The sequence below is a fragment of the Passer domesticus genome, chromosome 6 (genome assembly GCF_036417665.1).
Source record: "Passer domesticus isolate bPasDom1 chromosome 6, bPasDom1.hap1, whole genome shotgun sequence".
NCBI lineage: Eukaryota > Metazoa > Chordata > Aves > Passeriformes > Passeridae > Passer > Passer domesticus.
This window is the reverse complement of record NC_087479.1, coordinates 72732583-72751644: the sequence shown is the minus strand read 5'-3', so window position 1 is coordinate 72751644 and position 19062 is coordinate 72732583. Positions and strand designations below refer to the sequence as shown.

The 19062-nt window shown below is 50.7% G+C and overlaps 1 protein-coding gene and 2 long non-coding RNA genes across 3 annotated transcripts in view; 1 reads left to right on the top strand and 2 right to left on the bottom strand.

Moving 5' to 3' along the window:
- LOC135304013 (zinc finger and SCAN domain-containing protein 2-like) overlaps nt 1-19062 on the top strand; it is a 291747-nt gene that overhangs the window by 119871 nt on the left and 152814 nt on the right. Inside the window, exon 4 of the mRNA XM_064426324.1 lies at nt 10339-10348. Coding sequence (XP_064282394.1) covers nt 10339-10348 — 10 coding nt within the window. The remainder of the gene's footprint in view (nt 1-10338; nt 10349-19062) is intronic.
- Nucleotides 9581-13787, bottom strand: LOC135304027 (uncharacterized). The gene is made up of 3 exons (XR_010365464.1): nt 13392-13787; nt 12598-12763; nt 9581-12072 (listed from the first exon to the last, which is right to left on the bottom strand). It is a non-coding gene; the product is annotated as an uncharacterized LOC135304027 (long non-coding RNA).
- Nucleotides 14233-17665, bottom strand: LOC135302277 (uncharacterized). The gene is made up of 5 exons (XR_010363982.1): nt 17520-17665; nt 15710-15781; nt 15518-15622; nt 14970-15077; nt 14233-14319 (listed from the first exon to the last, which is right to left on the bottom strand). It is a non-coding gene; the product is annotated as an uncharacterized LOC135302277 (long non-coding RNA).

The following is a 19062-nucleotide window of genomic DNA, read 5'->3' as shown; positions in this document are numbered from 1 at the left end:
GCTTTCCGGGCCGGCCCCGCCCACTTCACCGCGGAATTCTCCGCTTCCCCCACGCCGGGAGGGAGCGGATCCGGCTCCGCCTCAGCCAGCCCCGCGGGAGGCGCCGGACCCCGCGGCTCCGCCTCAGCCAGCCCCGCGGGAGGCGCCGGACCCCGCGGCTCCGCCTCAGCCGGCTCCGCCCGCGGCCCCGCAGCCGCCCGGGCCAGCTCCGCCGGCTCTGATGACTGCGCCTGTGCCGCGGCACCCGGAACCGCCTCCCGCCGATCCGCCCGTGTTGCCAGGCAGCGCGATTAACAACAGTGATTCCCCGGCTGTGCTGCTGTTCCCGGGAGCTGCAGGAGCTGCCTCCGTGCCTTCTTTCTCTGCATCCCAGCCGGCAACGGAATTCGCAACGGTGCAGGCTGACCCCGCACCGAGCCCGCCGCCCCCGCCTGTCCCGCCGCTCCCTGCCGATCCAATTGCAGTGCAAGAGCTTGCTGAGAATAGTGCTGAGCCCACGAGACCGCCTCAAAAGTCGACACTAGCGCCCGTGCTGCCTGCACCACCCACCCCAGTTGTCCCGCAGGTTTCCGAAACTCCATCATTCACATCAAACCCTGCGAAAAGCCTGTCCTTCCGTAAAAAAAGCATAACCCTCCAGCTGACTGCAGGAGCCGTTCGGCTGGCTGTGTTCAAAATCAATATAGTTTTTAAATCACTTCGCGTATAGTCGAGAGCTTCTCCCTAGAAGTTAAAGTGCCTGCCTTCCCCCGAGCGCCCCAGCGGCGTGGGGGAGTTGGCTCCTGTAACATCTACCTCTAGTTCCCAACCCAGTAGAGATAAAAGTAGTGCCAAAAAGCAAAAAGCAGAAAAAATAACATTTACCTTACAAAAACAAGAGACACAGAGCAAAGCAAGCACTGCTCGCTTGCTCTGGAGACAAGAAACCCTCAAATCTAAAATAACAATTCCTGAGAAAACTTCTCTTCTCCAGCGTCCAGTGTGCACCAGTGCTTCTAAAAAAAAAACATTTTGTCATTTCTACTCTCAAAACACTAGCAGCATAGTCCTACCAAGTTCTGAGCGTACAGAGCCCGCCTCACAAGCTAGTTCTAAGCCGTTTAACTCATTTCCCTGGGCCGGGGCCATCGCCCCATCCAGTGCTGAGTTCAAAAACTTTGCTTTCCCCACAAGAACCTAGGCCACCATTCTGTGAGCCAAGTCTGAGTTCTCTGGTCCGCCCACCAGGACCAGAGCCACCCAAGGGTCCTAGAGACACTCTGCTGCTGCTGCTACTCTTCTTCTAATGAAAAAAAATAATAATAATAAAGAAAAGTGGAAAGAGCTAGCAGCTCAAAAGCATTGAAAAGCCAAAAATTAGCCTCAGCCCAAGCGGTTCAATGAAGGGCTGTGGCCAGGGCATTCCAGAAATTTTCTCTGAATTGTTTCATGACTGTCAATGAATTGTTTGCTAATTCTTGTTTTCTTTAGCAGTTCTTTGTTTCAGAATTCCGCAAGCCTGTTTCAGGACCAAAGGGGACTTCCAGAGATGTCAAAAAAGAACATCTTCAGTCCATGGACTCTGTCCTGAAATTCAGCTGCTTGGACTTGAAACAATGAACTTTCCTTGCATGAGTTTTTGCATTTTCTTATATTTTAGGATTGTTTTAGTGATATGATATAATTAGATGTTTGATAAGTGAAGAATTTCCCTGAATGTTCTACAGGTGAAGAATTTCCCTGACCATTCCACATCAGCAAATGATTGAGATTTTGATTGGCAACAGATGAACCTCAAGAGGTGTTGTTCTCTCTTCTACAAAGCCCTAGTAGAAGAAATTACAAACATTTCTTTTTCCATTTAATTTAATAATTTAAAAGGGTGAGATGTTGCCATGATAATTTAGGGAAAAAGCCTCTGCTGGGACTTTTCCTGTCCTGAGGAGCTGAGAGCCTCAGGAAAGAAATGTAAACAATGGCTATCTGCTGCTGTGGAATGCCATGGGTGCATCTTCCATTAGTTCGTGTAGATTGTTTTCAATCAGTGACCAATCACAGCCACCTGTGCCAAGGCTGTGAGCAGTCACAGGTTTTTGTTATTGATTCCTATTCTATTCTTGTCTTGGTAGCCTTCTGATCCCTTTCTCTCTGTCCTTTTAGTATAGTTGTAATGTAGTATTTTAGTATAATATATAACATAATAAATCAGCCTTCTGATGAAAATGGAGTCAAGCCTCGTGTCCTCGTCCAAAGGGTCGCAGTTTAAACAAGAGAGCCTCACACTGGTTTTGCTTTCAAACTAGGACACAAATCCATCTCTTTATTTGAACACAGGAATGGGCCATTGCCTACCCTGCAAGCGGGAGTTGGAGGGGCGGGGAGGGTGGGGTGGGGTGTCACCATTTGTGGTAATCGGTGGAAGAAATGCAGCACTCAATATGAGTGATCAGCAAATCTCAAAACTTTATTGATAGGCACATACATTTATATTGGTGTTAATGAGGCTAATACATATTGCAAAAAGCGAGCTCATTATTGGTTAGTTACTTATCAGCTAACTACGCCTACCTTATCATTCTTGAGGCTACTATGCTGCAGCTGTTTACATATTTTCTTCATGTTTCTAACTAACGATCCTCTCCCCCATCCTGATGTTGCACCAAGGGCACAGTGCCCTTGCCAGGTTTAGACACTGACTGCTGACTCCTATCCTCGTCTCCTTCTTGCTTAATTAACGGTATTATGTCAGTGTGACCTTTGTTAGCTAGCCAGCTGTTCACAAAATCCTCCACACTTCCCCTGTTTTTCTGTTGCACAAGCATAGTCTGATTAGATGCAGCAAATATCATTCTTTGAACCATGTTCTGTAAGCACATGCAAAAACAAGGCAAAACTAACACTACTAACTGTCGTGGTTTGGCCGGAAATGTGTTTCTAGAAAAGTCTAAGTCGGGCCAATCAGTGGCCAAATTCAAAACTGGCATGTGATATAGCCACTAAGGGTCTGGATACGCCTCTGAGAACACACAGGGGTTAAAAGCAGGAGATTCCCAGAGAACTTCCTCTTTGGGAATCCGGCGTTGGTGAGTAAGGTCCGACCTCTCCCCTGCCCAGCTGCGTCTGGGTGGGGGAGGGGGAGGCCATGACAGGGAGGAGGCCGGGAGCCCCAGAAGGTGCAGAGGTGGAGGAGAACATGCAGGGGTGGAAGAGACTTAAGATGTCTGGGCAGCCCCCCCGGAGAGAGGGACAGAAATTGTGCTGGCAGTTCAGCCAGCCAGAAGCGGGGGATGCGTCGAGAGAAGTACCTGGCAGTTGTGAGAGTTCTTGAGCAGGCAAAAGTAAAATTTTAACCCCTTTTTAGACTAATAGAAACCTCACAAATACTGAATCCTCCTGAATCAGGATGAGGTGAGAGAGAGAAATGAGAGATGAAATAGGCAAGCGTGAAAAAAGCTGGAAGAGGAGAGAAGAGTCCTGAGTGGAAGAGATAATAGAGTGGCCTTGGGCTGGACTCTTTCTTGTATAGCCATGGACAAACCCGTGTTTTTCCCCTGTGACCCAGAGACTGTATTTTAGGGGGAGGCAACACCAGGGACTCAAGAGTGAAGCAGCGGTGTGAACAGAAACAGCTGAGGAGGGTGTGAGATGCCCTCTGTCTCCACGGAGAGGAAGATCTCTGCTCATGAGACCCCTCGGCCCCAGGGGGTGAAATTTGGGGGGGACTGGTGTCCCGAAGCTGAGACTGTTCACAAGGCCCCTCGGCCCCAGGGGGTGAAATTTGGGGGGGACTGGTGTCCCAAAGTTGAGAGACTGCTGCTTCTGGAAGTGAGTGAAGCATCTTTAGGCAGGGAGCCCTAAAAGCAGTCCTGGCCTGTGTCCAGTGGTGAGAGCACTGGACATGGGGGGGGGGGAGAAGTCACGAGGGCCAATGTTCTCTGTGCGGGGCCATGGATGATGCGGAAGCACAGGAAGTTTTAATTGTGCATCTGGGGGAGGCCCATGAGGCAAGGGGGGACTCCTCTCTCCTGGATGAATTTGAGGGTTAATAATTTGAGGAGTGGTGAGTGTGTGGAGAAAAGGAGGGGGAGGAGGAAAGTATCTGGAAGGTTTTTATTTTTTAGCTTGGTATGTGTTCCTTTTTAGATTTGTAATAAATAAAGTGTTGCTTTATTTCCCTCCATCCCCGAATGGGAGCCTACTTTGTTCTGTTCCCGGGTCACATCTCACAGCAACCCTTTTAGAAATATACCCTTCATGGAAGCCCTAGCATTGTGCTAGGGTCAAACCATGACACTAACAAAGCCATAATGCCTACTATAATAATGACTCTAACAATAGAGCGCAACCATGATCCCAAGCCTAATGATTTGAGCCACTCATCAATGCCAGAGTCCGATTCTACCTGTAAGTTTCCAATTAACCTTCGCAACTCAGAGAGCTGGGAGTGGATGGACTGGGAATGATCAGAGAGGTTCATGCAACACATGCCCTCAAAATCTTCACATCCATGGCCCTGTGCCAGTAAAAGGAAATCAATTGCAGCTCTATTCTGAAGCGTTGCATGGCGAATAGAATCAACATCAAGCAAAAGGCTAGAAAGTGCTAAAGAGGTGGCATTAGTTTGTTTAGCCAGCCAGCATCCTAGCTTGTTTAAAATGGCATGGGCACCTGCTGCCGATACCCCTGGAGCTAAAAAGGATGCTGCCACTATGGCCCCTGGGGACCAAAATTTTACATCATCTTTGCAGTCAGCAGTAAACGCATGGGCCATTCTTTTAATTCTGTGATAGCAGCGGCTCATATTAAGGATCATTGACGTATTGGGTGTGAGTAGAGACAAGCGACCAATTGTACATGGCCCCCCGCTCAGCATCGATGGGACACCGGGCCACGCACGATCCCCACATATTAAAAAGTAACCTGCTGGTAATTGAATAGGGTCGTTTGATGAGATCGACACCCTCTTTGTGGTATAATTGCACCAGGTTGTTGCATTACGGTAAATGGCCATGCTGGAGGTTACAATAGTAGAATAGTTTTTGGCCGGCAGCTGACTTTTATGCTTAAACCTAAGGCATGCATCTGCCATCACTGAGCCTAACAGTTCCAACTCTTGGGGTTCCTGCGGTGCTATAGGAAAATGAGAAATCCATTGGTCCCAGTTATCTACACTGACCCTGGCGTCATTGGTTTTGCAGGTGGGTATTTTCAATGGGCATGGCCAGGGATCTGCCGGTAGCCCAACCAAACAGGTTGTAAATGGATTACCGGGAGAAGATAACGACAAGCAAATAGCCTCCTGGTTAGTTAAATTTGCCATGGTGATCCAAATATTAGTCTTGGGCTGAGGTGGGGCCCATGCTTGGTGGGTTCCCACTCCTTTGGCAATGTCTGGGCTGTCTATTAAGAGGGCAAATACGAGTAAAACAGCAACATAAGTCTGCCACATCACCCTGATCTTCCCGGACGCTGTTTTGAACCATCCAGACATTTAGGGAATTAACAGGATGCCCACAAACCGTTAAGAATGTCTCTTCCTTCCTCTCCCCTTTTTCTTTCTTGAGCCGCCCAGACTTAATCTTTTTAGAGCCCTTAAACAATCGTCCCACGCTTGGTTAGGATCTTGATCCCTCAGAATCGGACCTACTACATCTAGCTGGGAGAGGGGAATGCCCCGACCACACTTAGACTGTAAGATACACGACTGAGATTGCCCTAAAGTGTGTTTGGCAAAGTGCTGGGTTTCCCACCAAACCATGCGAGAATTTTCTGTTCTGGGGACTCATACAACTGTAACCCTTGGCGGCCAGGTAATCCTGTAAAGGTCTGAAGTTCTGCTTGCCAGGAGTCCCGCTGCCAATAAAATGCACAGCTTCTGCACCACAGTTCAGGTAACTGTGACTGATGCACCCACTTAGTTTGCTGACACCCCCCACAAAAGAACAATATCCATGCAGCACACTGAGTATTTTGACACTTAATACAAGTTAATCTCTTAGGCCCTCTATAATAAAATGTATGGAGCGCCGGAATCAGGCTTAGTATACTGTCCAGAGATTGACACCAATCAATCGCTTGGTCAATGGCAAAGCTACAGTGTCCTTTCAGCTTGAGAACTATCAGTCAAATGGTGATCAGCAGCTTCGCCTCCACTCGCCGACCGTCCTCTTCGCTCAGTTGTCTGGGGTCTGGTTCCATCTAACACGGCTGCTGGGGTCCATTTAGCAGCTACCCACAAGGATCCTGTAGGGGTAGAAACACAAAGATACCCGCGGCCCCAGTATAATACCTTAGCAGGACCTTGCCATTGTCCTGTCTTGGGATCTCTGTATTTTACCCATACATCCTGCTTCACACTATCTTTCTCTGTTACATAATGACGAATTACAGCAGGAACTTTGCTTTCCCCAAAAACACACAGGTGATTTAAGACAAATAGACACTTTAGCAACCTTTCTTGCGGCTCTCTAATATCTTTGTATTTACCTAGATATTTTTTCAAAGTACCATTAGCTCTCTCTACAATCGCTTGTCCTGTCGGAGAATTAGGGATGCCTGTCACGTGTTCAATCCCCCACATTTGCATGAACTGTTTTATTCTTTTGCTGCAGTAGGCAGGCCCATTGTCTGTCTTAATATGTCGTGGCACTCCCATTACAGCAAAGCAGCTACTGAGATGCCTCTCCACGTGCCCTGCTTTCTCACCAGTTTGTGCTGTGGCCCATATAAAATGACTGTAGGTGTCTATAGTAACACGCACATACTTTATCCTTCCAAACTCAGCAACACGTGTGACATCCATTTGCCAGGTCTCATTTGTATTCAGCCCTCTGGGGTTAACTCCTAGACCTAACCCGCAGCCCCCGTTATGATGACTACATGTGGGACAGGCTTTGACTATTGCCCGTGCCTCTTCTAGAGATATTTGAAATTCCCTATGGAGGCCTTTTGCATTTTGGTGAAACATGGAGTGTGCCTCTCTGGCCAAAGTCTGCCTGGGAATTGGAGTCACATGTGTGATTGAGACTAGCTTATCTGCTCATGCATTACCCTCTTCCAGACCAATATCCCACTTATGACTTCTGATATGAATGACAGAAAAAGGATACTTCCTCAGTTTAATTGCCCTCTGTAACTGTATAAACAGCTCATGTAACCTCCTGTTCTGAACTTCTTTTATAGAGTCATCTTCTATTCGCTCGCATACTCCAGCGACATATAAAGAATCTGTCACTATATTGAGGGGCCCAGAAAAATGCATCATGGCCCAAACAACAGCCAATAACTCCATCGTTTGTAAAGTATCCAACTCGGAGGCCTGGAGAATCTGATGGTGCCATTGTCTCTTTTCCTGCCAGGTCACTGCAGCAATTCTGGATTTTCTTCCTGCATCCGTGTAGGCTGTTACAGCATCCGACAGGGGTTTCTGTGACCTTTTTGGGCATTGAATCCAACCCCGTTGCCCTATCCAATTCAACGGTATATTGGGGATATCATCAGTGGCAATCACACTTCCAGCTCCCAACAGTGCCTCTTGTAATTCCACACTGTTTAACAGGTACCAGGTCAATGTATCTTTCTTCATTGGTACCCGTATCTGATCAGGCTCCTTTCCCATGATCTGTAGTGTCCGTTCACAACCCTTTTTGAGCAACTCAGCCAAAATTTCAATTTTTTGAAGAAGGGTTTTATGCTGTTGAAGTGGAGGAGATATCCATTCCAAAGCCCACGCCTCCCCCGTTTTTCTGTTTTGCTGAGTAAGTGCACCTAGTAAGTATTTAGTTCCACACCAAACTGTCAGCTGTATATGGAGGTAAAGGTCTCGTCTCCGGACACTGCCTTGTGTCACACAGTCCAGTATCTGTTGTAATGTCCTAACCTGCTCAGAGGTTATATGAACAGGCTGTGCCGGATCAGTTCCTTTTAGTAAGGGTCGAAGTTTATCTAATAGCTCATTCGGGATGCCCACAATAGGACGCAGCCATTGTAAATCACCCAGTAACCTTTGGGCATCATTCAATGTACGTATTTCAACGTTTAATTGCAGTTTCTGGGGGGTAACAACCTGACCAGTAAGTGTCCATCCTAGATACTTCCAGGGTGCAGATAGTTGAATTTTTTCAGGAGCTACAACCAACCCATGTAGTTTCAGAGCATCATGTATTTTTTGAATTTGTTGACCTGTAAAAGGTTGCTGCTGAGCAAATAGAATATCGTCCATATAATGATAAATGATGGTTTCGGACCAGGCTTGCCGTAAGGGTTGTAAAGCATTGTCAACATACAATTGACATAAGGTAGCGCTGTTTCTCATACCCTGTGGAAGATTAACCCATTCAAACCTCTTATCTGGCTCTTCCCTATTTAATGCCGGTAAAGTAAAAGCAAACCTTCGGGTATCTCTAGGGTGAAGAGCAATAGTAAAGAAGCAGTCCTTAAGATCTACAATTAACAATGGCCAGTCCTTTGGCAACATTGCTGGGTTAGGTAAGCCTGGTTGTAAGGCTCCCATAGGTTCCATTTGTTCATTTACAGCCCGTAAATCATGTAGCAAGCGATACTTTCCTGATTTCTTTTTAATGACAAAAATAGGTGTATTCCATGGGCTGGTCGACAACTTCAAATGACCTTGCTTATATTGTTCTTGTACTAGCATATGTGCTTGCTCCAGACTTTCCCTTTTTAGTGGCCATTGCTTAACCCATACTGGGACATCCGTGGTCCAGGTCAGCGGGATCGGGAAAGTCCACGCAATGGCCACTAGCCCAAAGGGTGCTCATTTGTCAACACTATTCCCAGTTGAGCCAGAATGTCCCGACCAATGAGGCACTGCACTGTAGGGGGTAAGGGTACAATTGAAAAAACATTCCGTAAAGTTTTTCCATCAATAGTTACAGACAACATGGGTGACTTTCTAGCAAGTGTCAGGCCCCCAACCCCGGTAACTGTCATTGTGGTTGGCTGTAATGGCCAGTTGTGAGGCCAGTAATCTGGACTAATAATGCTGGAGTCCGCACCAGTATCTAATAAACCTTCCAAGGTTTGTCTCCCCCCCAGATGCTCTATTGTTACAGTGCGCTTAGGCCGATCATTCAAATTCATTGTTAATAAAGTAAGTCCTCCAGTGGAACCAAAGCCTCGTTCTCCCCTCGACTGTAATTGACAAGGGGGCAATGTTTTAGCAATCTGCTCCAATGGAACCAATTGGGCTATCCTCTGCCCTTTCTCGATTTGTATCGGTGGAAAAGGAGTATGTACCATGACGTAGATTTCTCCCGTATAATCAGCATCTATTACTCCAGGTAAAACAAATAATCCCATCATGGTGGCCGACGATCGTCCCAGAAGCAAAGCTCCCATAGGTTGTCCATTAATGATGCTTGGTCCCTTTATTCCAGTCGGCACCTTTTCCGGTTGGGTGGTCATCAGTGTTATCGCTACTGAGGCTGCCACGTCCAGCCCGAGGCTCCTGGCAGTGGCTGGCTGGAGTGCAGCTGGGCCGAGGTGTTGGCAGCGGCTACTTGTGTCTGGGCGCGGCGGCTGTTGAACGCGCTCGTCTTTATGTTTCCCGAGCGGTATCGGCAAGCTCCGGTGCTGTGGGTATCCGAGCGACAACTCTGGCACCAGACGCCAGCTGTCTGACAGTCTCGTCGCGTATGTCCCATGCCTCCGCACCGGTAACATTTAAATCGGCCAGTAGATGGAGCCCGTGGCTTATTTATAGCCGCCGCTTGTAGGGGTGCAAGAGCAGCTAATACCTGACTCTGCGAAGCTGCCGCTTGTTTTTGCAATCCTACACCTAACTCCTTAATAGCTTCTACTAACATCACCTGATTCCCTATGGGCATATTTGCCAATCGTTCTAACGCTTCCTCTATAGACCAATTAGCTCCTAAGGTATTTAATACGTTCCTTGTAGCCTGGTTACTATTCTGGAGTGCACATTGTTTCAGTAAAGCACCTGTCATAAAGTCAGGGACTCCTGCCCGTTCGATAGCAGCGGCTGCCTTATCTATAAAAGATCCAAATGATTCATCTCTTCCTTGCTTTATTCCCATATAAGAGGGGACCCCGCCTGGCTCTTTTATCCTGTCTATGGCCATTCGTACTAAGCGCATAGCCTCCCGACATTTTTCAGGACCAATTAATGCCTGCTGCTCTGTACGAAGAAAAGGTCCTGAACCCATTAGCTCATCCAGGGTTATTCCGTGTAACGGGTCGCCTTGCTGCCGTTGTGTCGCTACACATTCCTGGCAAAGTGCCTGCCAGTGTGCATTAAACAAGAGCTGCTGATGCTGAGTGAAGATAAGCTTCGCTACTCCTCTGCAATCAGCCGGCAGTAATACCTGAGTCCCCCAGATGTAATCAAGTATCTGTTTTGTGGGCTCACCGGTCACCCCAAACTGACTAACTGTGGACCGTAATTGTGACAGCAGCTTCCAGTCCAGCGCTGTAATTGTGGCTTCATATCTGTTCCCCTGCACAGGCGAAAATACCACCGGACAAGCAACCTCCACCGCTGCAGCTATAGCTCCACTATCCCCCGAATCCATGATCTCTTTTGCTACCGCCGCCCATGCCTCCCTTCGCTCCCTTGCGACGGCCCCCGCTAGGTCACTTTTTGCCCCAGGGATCGGCTCATTACAAGGAGGAGGAAACGGAGGGTCTGGCCATGGCACAGGTGGTGCGGACGGTGCTGTTACAGCATCCGCGGGGGGTGAGCTGCTGCTTGAAGGAGGAGCCGATGTTGGTGGCAAAACGACTGTAGATGTGGTAGGGGGTAACGGACAGTCGTAGCAGTCCCCATGACTCTTATTCTTATCATATGCTACGCTAGCTTGCTGCGCAGCTTTCTTTTCTACCTGATGTTGTAATAACTCATTGTGCACGACTCGCCATAGCTTTCCTAACTTCCTTGCAGTTTTATCCTCATCTATAGCTGCCTCCCACAACTTGTCCCCGAGCTTACGCCACTCTGTTAATTCATGCACTGTATGAGGATTTTGAAAAACTCCTTGTGCATACCCATAGGCTAACAACTGTGGGAGCTCTTTCTGCAAATCTATGCCCTTAACCTGACGCTTTTTTAAAAAGCAAGTAAATAAATCATATGCTGCTTGCCTTTCCATTTCCATTTTTGAGAAGGTCAGCGCTGTTGCAGCCCTTCAAGGTTTCGGCAGCACGTATCGGCCGGGCTCTTCTATAAGGTCACCCAGGGCGCGGCACTTTTCGCTTTTTCAGCAGTGCTTATTCGCCGTCCTTGCTGCTGTAGGACCCGAACTCGTTCACCGATCCACCGTGGTTGCCATTACCGATATCACGTCCGGGGTCACCATTTGTGGTAATCGGCAGAAGAAATGCAGCACTCAATATGAGTGATCAGCAAATCTCAAAACTTTATTGATAGGCACATACATTTATATTGGTGTTAATGAGGCTAATACATATTGCAAAAAGCGAGCTCATTATTGGTTAGTTACTTATCAGCTAACTACGCCTACCTTATCATTCTTGAGGCTACTATGCTGCAGCTGTTTACATATTTTCTTCATGTTTCTAACTAACGATCCTCTCCCCCATCCTGATGTTGCACCAAGGGCACAGTGCCCTTGCCAGGTTTGGACACTGACTGCTGACTCCTATCCTCGTCTCCTTCTTGCTTAATTAACGGTATTATGTCAGTGTGACCTTTGTTAGCTAGCCAGCTGTTCACAAAATCCTCCACAACCTTCAGTGTTGCCTAGAGGGCAAGGCCAGGGGGCTCAGGGGCAGAGGAAGGGATGTGTTGGTCTCAGGAGGTGCGGGAAGGTGCTGGGCTGGTCCTGGGGTCCCTAGCGGAACTCAGGTTGGCTGGGATGGGACAGACGGAGAGAAAAAAAGGAATAAAGGAAGCTTGGGGAGGCCCATGGGGAGAGCAGGTGGCAGTGGGATCTACGGGGCAATAAGAGGTTTCCTTGTCGACGGTTGTTCTGGGGTCCTCTTCACAGAACACTTGAGAGGGCTGTCCGGGCCGTTCCTGCTGCTGGAGGAGCTGCTCACGCTGTCTGGTGTGAGGTGCAGCCACCGTCTTTCAACTCCTGTCCCGAGGTGCTGCTGTGCAGAGAGGAGGTGGCTGAGGCCCCAGCTGCCAGTGGCACACAGGGAGCCTCGTGCACAGCAGGGCCCAGAGCTGGCAAGGCTCCCCAGCACGGCTGGAGCTGCTGGCACAGCTGGGCCCAGCTGGACAGCTGCCCCTCAAGGCCCTGGCCAGCAGGGCACGGCTCTGGGCAGGGTCCCTGGCCAGGAGCGGGCCCCAGAGCACCTCTGCCTTTCACGGGCAATCTCGGCCCTGCTCTTTCTCCTCCCCACCTCCCTCTGCCTCTGCCCCGTGCCCCTGGGGCTGCTCTTGGCCAGGCAGCCTCAGTGGGAGCCAGCCCTGGCTGCAGCCCCAGCAGGGCCCCCAGGACAAGGCCCAGCAATTGAGAGGCCAATGGAAGCACTGGGCAGCAGAAGAACCCTCAGCAGAGTTATTTGGACAACCATGGACTGGCCACAGCACCAATGCAGCCTCAGTGGGAATGCTTACTGTCTACATTAGACTTTCAAAATAAACTCTTTCAGGGAAAGATGGCCACTCACCATTTCTTCTTCCAGTTACACCAGATTCTGACACAGAACAATATGAGAATAAGGTCCAACAGAAGCAGGGCTGCCATTAACCCTGCCCAGCAGCCTGTTCCCATATAGAAGACACTTCCGAGGCCTTCCTGGGCATGGGGAAGACGTGTTGTGGTGCTGGCTGCATCTGTGGGAGCAATGGGGAGTGTGAGCCCGTGCTGTGCTGCACTGCTGAGCTGGCAGCACGCTGGATACGGGCAGGACGTTCTCTGTTTCCCCCAGAGCTGGGGCCTGCAGGCACCTTGCCGGCCCTTGGCACAGGCTGTGCCAGCCAACAAAGCCCAGCAGGCCGGGAGGAGAGCCCGGGGGCAGCGCAGCTGCTTGGGCAGTGGCTGCTGCCAGGGACACGGGCCAAAGCCATCCCTGAGCAGCCACTGCCAGCCCTGGCCCTCCCTGCCCCGTGACAGCTCCCCCAGCCCCAGGGGACAGGCTCAGGCCCTGTCAGGACCCAGCGCAGCCCCTGCCCAGTCGGGAGCCAGGGCTGGCTCTGGCCCTGGGCTGGCGGCAGGGCTCCCGCTCGGGGCTGCTCCTATGCCTTGGGCCTCTGGGCACTCAGGGCCAGCTCCGCAGCAGCTGCAGCGCCAGGGACGTTGCTGCACCAGTCCCGTTTCCCCGGGGCTCTGAACCAGCTCCAGAGGCCTGGAAGCCGAGGCGCCTCCAGCTTTGGCTGCTGCCGGGCCGGGCAAGGGCAGGCCCTGGGGGAAGAGCTGCTGCCACACAGCCCCGGCCAGGGCTGAGCCCGGCACAGCAATTACCTGCTGTGCCTGTGCCCATGTCTGGCATCGCCTTCCTTCCTGCAGCAGGGGCTACCCATGGGGAAATGCTTCCTCCAGGATGTGCCTCCTTCTGCACAGATGTTTGGCCCATCACTTCAGACAGGAAAAAGGACAGTTGGATTAGATGGAAGACTTCCTGATTTGGGTGCTGGCATCTTCAGGATTCATGCGTGTTAAACATGGGGATAGGTTTCAGAAAATGTCTTGGCTTTCATGGCAGGATCAGGGCTCTCCTGTTTCCAAAGAGCTGCCATGCCTGAGCCGCAGGAGTGGTGAGGGGATCGCGCAGGGCGAGGGCACACACCTGCATGGTTCTGTGCTGGCACCTGCAGCGATGCCCCCCTGGCCCAGCTTTGGGCTCTGAGCTGGCAGCTCTCCCAGGGGAAAGAACTTGACCTACCCTCAGCATCTCCCAGAGCCTCAGTCCTGGACGTGGCTTGGGAAGCTGCACCACCTTCACCAGCAGGTTCAGCTGCAAAGAAAGGCAGGACAGAAGAGCTCCTGTGGCACTGCAGGAGATCCTCAGGCTGCCCACAAATCTCAGCCCCGGGGCACAGCCCTGGGCCCGGCCCCTTCCCTCTCTGCTCTTCTCTGTGGCTGCACAGAGCACATGGAAGGACACACTGGCATTGCACAGGAGGAAGATGGACAGCTAAATGCTCCTTCCTCCCACTAACAGTGATCCTGTGGGAGCCCTCAGGGCTCCAGAAGGGAGCAGATCAAATTTTCCATATTCCATCAACCTTCAGATGATCTTAAGTGAAAGGGCAAATGTATGAGCTCTTGCCACCTGGTCACTGCGTATTCTCTCAGGAAAGGTACATTGAGCACTTGCCTCCAGGATTTCCTATGAGTCTCAAGCCATAATCCAGCAGCTTTCCCAGATAATCCATGTCTTGATCCCAACCTAGAAGTTTGCAAAGATCAGAACCATTTCCATGATGTGCTGGGATCCCCTTCTGCCTCAGGGAACTGGGCACTGCATATAGGTCAGGTAAGGCCATGGGAGCCAGATGTGAATGGACAAGGCCAAAACTGCTCAGGGGCCTGGGGAGCTCTGGGCAGGCTCATGGTCAATCCCCATCCTCTTTGCAGGCCCTGTACAACATCCCTGGAGAGGTGCCTGGAGCAGCCCAGGGCCCGTGGGGGTTCTCTCAGTCGCACAAGGAAAATGCTCCTTGAATCCCTGGGGAGAACTGCAGCAGGCAGTGCTGCAAGTATCCCTCGCAAACTCCCTCCTGCCTGTCCTCCCAACCACCCTTCCTCCATCTGCCCACGGAACAGCTCCCACAGCCCAAGGGGACCCAGCCAGGCCCTCTCAGGACACGCTGGAGCCTTGCTCTGCCCCTCTGTCCTTTCCCCACCATGGGCACCCCGTGCAGTCACTGCCAGGTTTCAGGACATGTCTCCCATGGAGGGACCCCAGCAGGACTGCTCAGGACCCGAGTGCCCTGAGCCTGCTCGGGATAATTCCCCTGGGTTGTGCCCTCACTTCCAGGCAGCAGAGAGAGCAGCTCAAGCCTCAGCAGGGCTCAGGCCCAGAGGCACAGCAATTACCTCCTGTGACTGTGCCTGGCATCGCCTCCAGTCCTACAGCAGAGTCTGGCACAGAACCACTGCTTCCTCCGGTAAACGCCGCCTTCTGCCCAGCCTCTCCATCCACTTCTGGAGAAAGGAAGAGGGACGGCTGGATCAGGTGGGGCTGTTCCCCATTGGGGAGGTGGCGCCTTCAGCAGCCAGTACTTGTGAAAGTCATGGTTAAGGATCAGGAATCCACACAATTTTCTGGGTAGGCCAGGGTCCACTTTCATGATAACACCCGCCCTTAGTGATCATCCTGGAGACTATGAAATTTCAGGGGATCTCAGGCTCGTGGTGCAGTTTGGGCTCCCTGGCAGCTGATGCCAAATGCCTTCCTGCAGAGGCTGGGCAGAAGCTGCAGCCAGGCCAGGCTGGAAAACAGCCCTGCAGGGCGTGAAAGCAGCAGCGGGGCAGCGAGGCTGCCATGGATCCCTTCCCGCTGTGCCGGGCATGGCGTGTCCAGATGTGCAGCCAAAGCCCCAGGCTGCTGAGTCCCAGGGGAAGCATGAGGGAAATGCACCCACCTTGTCCTCCTCCCTGCAGCAATTCTTTCAGCATTTGCCTCATGTTTTCGGATGGATCATGGGGTTTCTGGTGTCCTGTAGCTTTGTTCTTTCCCCTCGGAGGACCTTAGAGCAACAGAGTTCCATTTCCCAGGAACGGATCCCACAAAAGCAGGGCTCAGCCTGTGGGGTCAGCAGGGACACACTACTCACCCCTGCCATGGGAGCTGGGCTTTTGTGTAGGATTCAGCAAAGCAGCTGGACAAGTCCTCCCTGCAGACACACCTGGAACACAAGAGCCACAGAAGCTTCTGTCACCTGATTCCTGCCAGGTTCACAACAATTATTCCTTGGTGGCACACTGAGAACATACCTGACGGTGGCTCAGATAGGACCAACACTTTATGCAGCCAAGCTAATGGAGAAGCCTTCCCAGACACCTCATCTAGAAGGGAGCAGAGATCAGACCCATTTCCATGGTGTGCTGGAGTCCCCTTCTGCCTCAGGGAACTGGGCACTGCAATGGGGTCGGGTAAGTTTGTGGGAGTCGGATGTGAATGGATAAAGCCAAAGCTGCACAGCAGCCTGGGGAGCTCTGGGCTGGCTCCTGGTCACACTCCAGACTCTTTTCAGGCCCTGTGAAACATCCTTGGATGTAGGAATGTAGGAGAGTGCCCCCTAATTACAGAGTGGCAAAGCTAACCTTTATCCCCCAAAAAAGGAATGAAGCCCAGAAGTTTCTCCCAACGATCAGGTGACAAGCCACCTCAAAGGACCCCAGAGGCTTCAGTAAAAACTCTGGGTCACCTAACTGGATAGAAGCCAAAAAGTCCCGCCTGACCCATCAGGTAGAAAAGGGGAGGACAAAAGAACCAAAGGGCTTTTGTGAAGGTGTTTCTACCAGTGGCAGATTGCTGTACCTGCATCGGATTTTTCTGTTTGTTATTTTGCCTTTTATTAAACCTTTTTGTTTCTAACACTGCAGCAGAAGCCATCCTGCTCATTATTTGCCTCCAAAGGTAATAGCTGAGCTATCCTTGGGTGTGCTGGGTTCCCTTTTGAAGGTTTATAACACCCGGCCTGAGAAAAAAGAACCCAGCACGTGGCGCCCGGACAGTATTTCTCCTATTGAGGAAGATGGTCTAGGGATTTTTTGATTACCTCCATCAAAATAGGACATTTTTACTTGATATTTGCGTGTTTTGGGGGAGCAGGCCTGCACCTGAGTTTTTTGTCGCTTTAAAATAGAAAACCCAGAAGAAGGGATTTGAGATTGAGAGGGAATCTCGAATCAAAGCCTCATACTGGTGAAGAGGAGGCTGTAATCGGAGACGGGACTGGAGCAGCACCGCAGCCTCAGAGGACTCTGTCGCTCAGCTCAGCTGATTTGTCACTGTTGTGACCCAGGACCTGGAAGGAATTTCATACCAAGAAGGACAACTGGAAAACTCTGGTGAGTGCCACCATGGGAAATCGGTTGTCTTTAGCTGAGCAGGATTTTTTTTCATATTTCATTTATAAGTTAGAAATTCAAGATATTCAGTTTGACAAGAAACAGCTTAAAAAGCTTGTAAAATGGGTCTTAACAGAGTTCCCAAACTCAGACATATCTCAGAAACTCGATCCAGAATTCCGGGATTCGGTTGGACTGAAATTACATAACATGGAAAAGAATAAGAAGTCCAACTTAAAGCTGCATCCAATATTCAGGACGGTGTTAAAATTTGTAACAATGGAAAGTGCAAAGCAAGCAAAGAATGCACACAAGCAAGCAAAGATCAGGGACAGGGCAGAATGCAGGCAGCAACAGCAGGACCGGGAGGAGAGGAGAAAGAGGAGTTCTGAGGGGACCCAGAAGCCTTCCTTTATCCCAGTCGAGAACCAGAAACCCCGGAGGAGCGACTGGGAGGTGGCCAGGCCAGCCGCCCCCCCCCTTCCCCACCCCCATCCTGGGAGAGAGGGGAGCAGACCAGCCCTGGCCAGGCTCCTCTGCAAACCACATCTTTCACAATCCCTGCCATACCTAAGTCCTCTGTATTCCCTCTGAAAAGCTCCCTTTGGTGCTCAAAATCGGTGAATTTTGGCAGTACAATGGAAAAAAGCCGAGCCGATTGTGCCCACTCTGAGAACAGAGGAGCTCATGGCAGACGCCATGATGGCCCCGGCCCAGCCCCGCCCTTCGTGGGCGTGGCTCGCCCTCCTCCTCGGGCTCCCAGCAGTCCCTGGGTGGCTCCTCCCTGAGCTCCTGCCCATCAGAGCAGGGACACGCCCCTTTTGTGGGCGGAGCCTGGGTGGTGTACCCGCCCACAGCCCGGGAGGGCACGCCCCCTCCCTGCCGAGCGTGGGAACCGGATGTGATGCCCGGAAGTCACCCTGTCCAAGATGGCGGCGCCCATATCCGACACCTTGCCGGAACAAAAAACAAATTATTCCTATGCTCCACAATGTAATTCCAAATAATCTAAGGAAGAGTTTAACACACAAGGAGTCACAGATACCTGGCAGAGGATAAGAAAGGATGCAGTTCAGGAAGGAGAGTGGGGAATTGCATCAAAGTTAAAAGTTTTTCCTGTGAGGTGCACAGCAGGTCCTGCACCGAGAGGGAGCTGGCAGCAGATCAGTTTTGCTGAGTTAAAAGAGATTTGCAGAGCCTCTCGTTTGTATGGTAGCGATTCTGCATATTTCAGAAGTCTTTTACAAGCCACCTTTACAGCAAATGTATTTACTCCACACAATTTAAAGCACCTTTGCACATCCCTGCTGTCCCCAAGAGAATTTTCTCTGTGGGAACTGGCATGGAAACGTTTGTTAAATGACCTTTTAGGAGGTTATGCAGGAACTCCAGCCACTGCAAATTTGACTATAGATCAGCTCAGGTGGAGGAGCTCATACAGATCCTCAAACACAAGCCCGAACTCTCAATAAACAAGTATTACAGGATATCAAAGAAGCAGCAAAAACAGCTTTGTTACAGGTTCCTGATGGCAACAAACCAGAACTAGATTTCACAGAAATAAAACACAGAATAGATGAGCCTTATATTAAGTTTTTGGACCGTTTGAAAATAGCATTGGAAAAGCAGATTCCAATAGACGGAGCCAGACAAGAGTTATTAAAATGGCTCGCAATTTCTAATGCAAACCCGAGCTGCAAAAAAGTATTAGGTGCATTGCCACAGGGTCCTGAGCCCACCCTGACCCAGCTCGTGGATGCTTGAACCGCCTGGGCACCCCTGAGCCTGCAGCAGCCATGCAGGCAGAGGTGCTGGCCAGTGCCATCACAGCAGCTCAGGAAAACACCCCAAAGCAGCAGGAAAAAGCAGCAGCAATGCAAACACAAGCCCTAGCAGAGGCTCTAAGAGCATTCAGAGGTGCAATTGAAAACCAGCAGACTCCAAGGGACACGTGCCATTCGTGTGGCCAGAGAGGTCATTTCAAAGGGGATGTCCTGGGGCCCGCAGAAGGCCACTGCCCAGAAACAGTGGATGCAGAGGTTTCTGTCACGTGCTAACAGCTGTCACCCAGCACAGGGCTGTCCGTGCCATCTGCCGGGAAACGTGCAGCCCA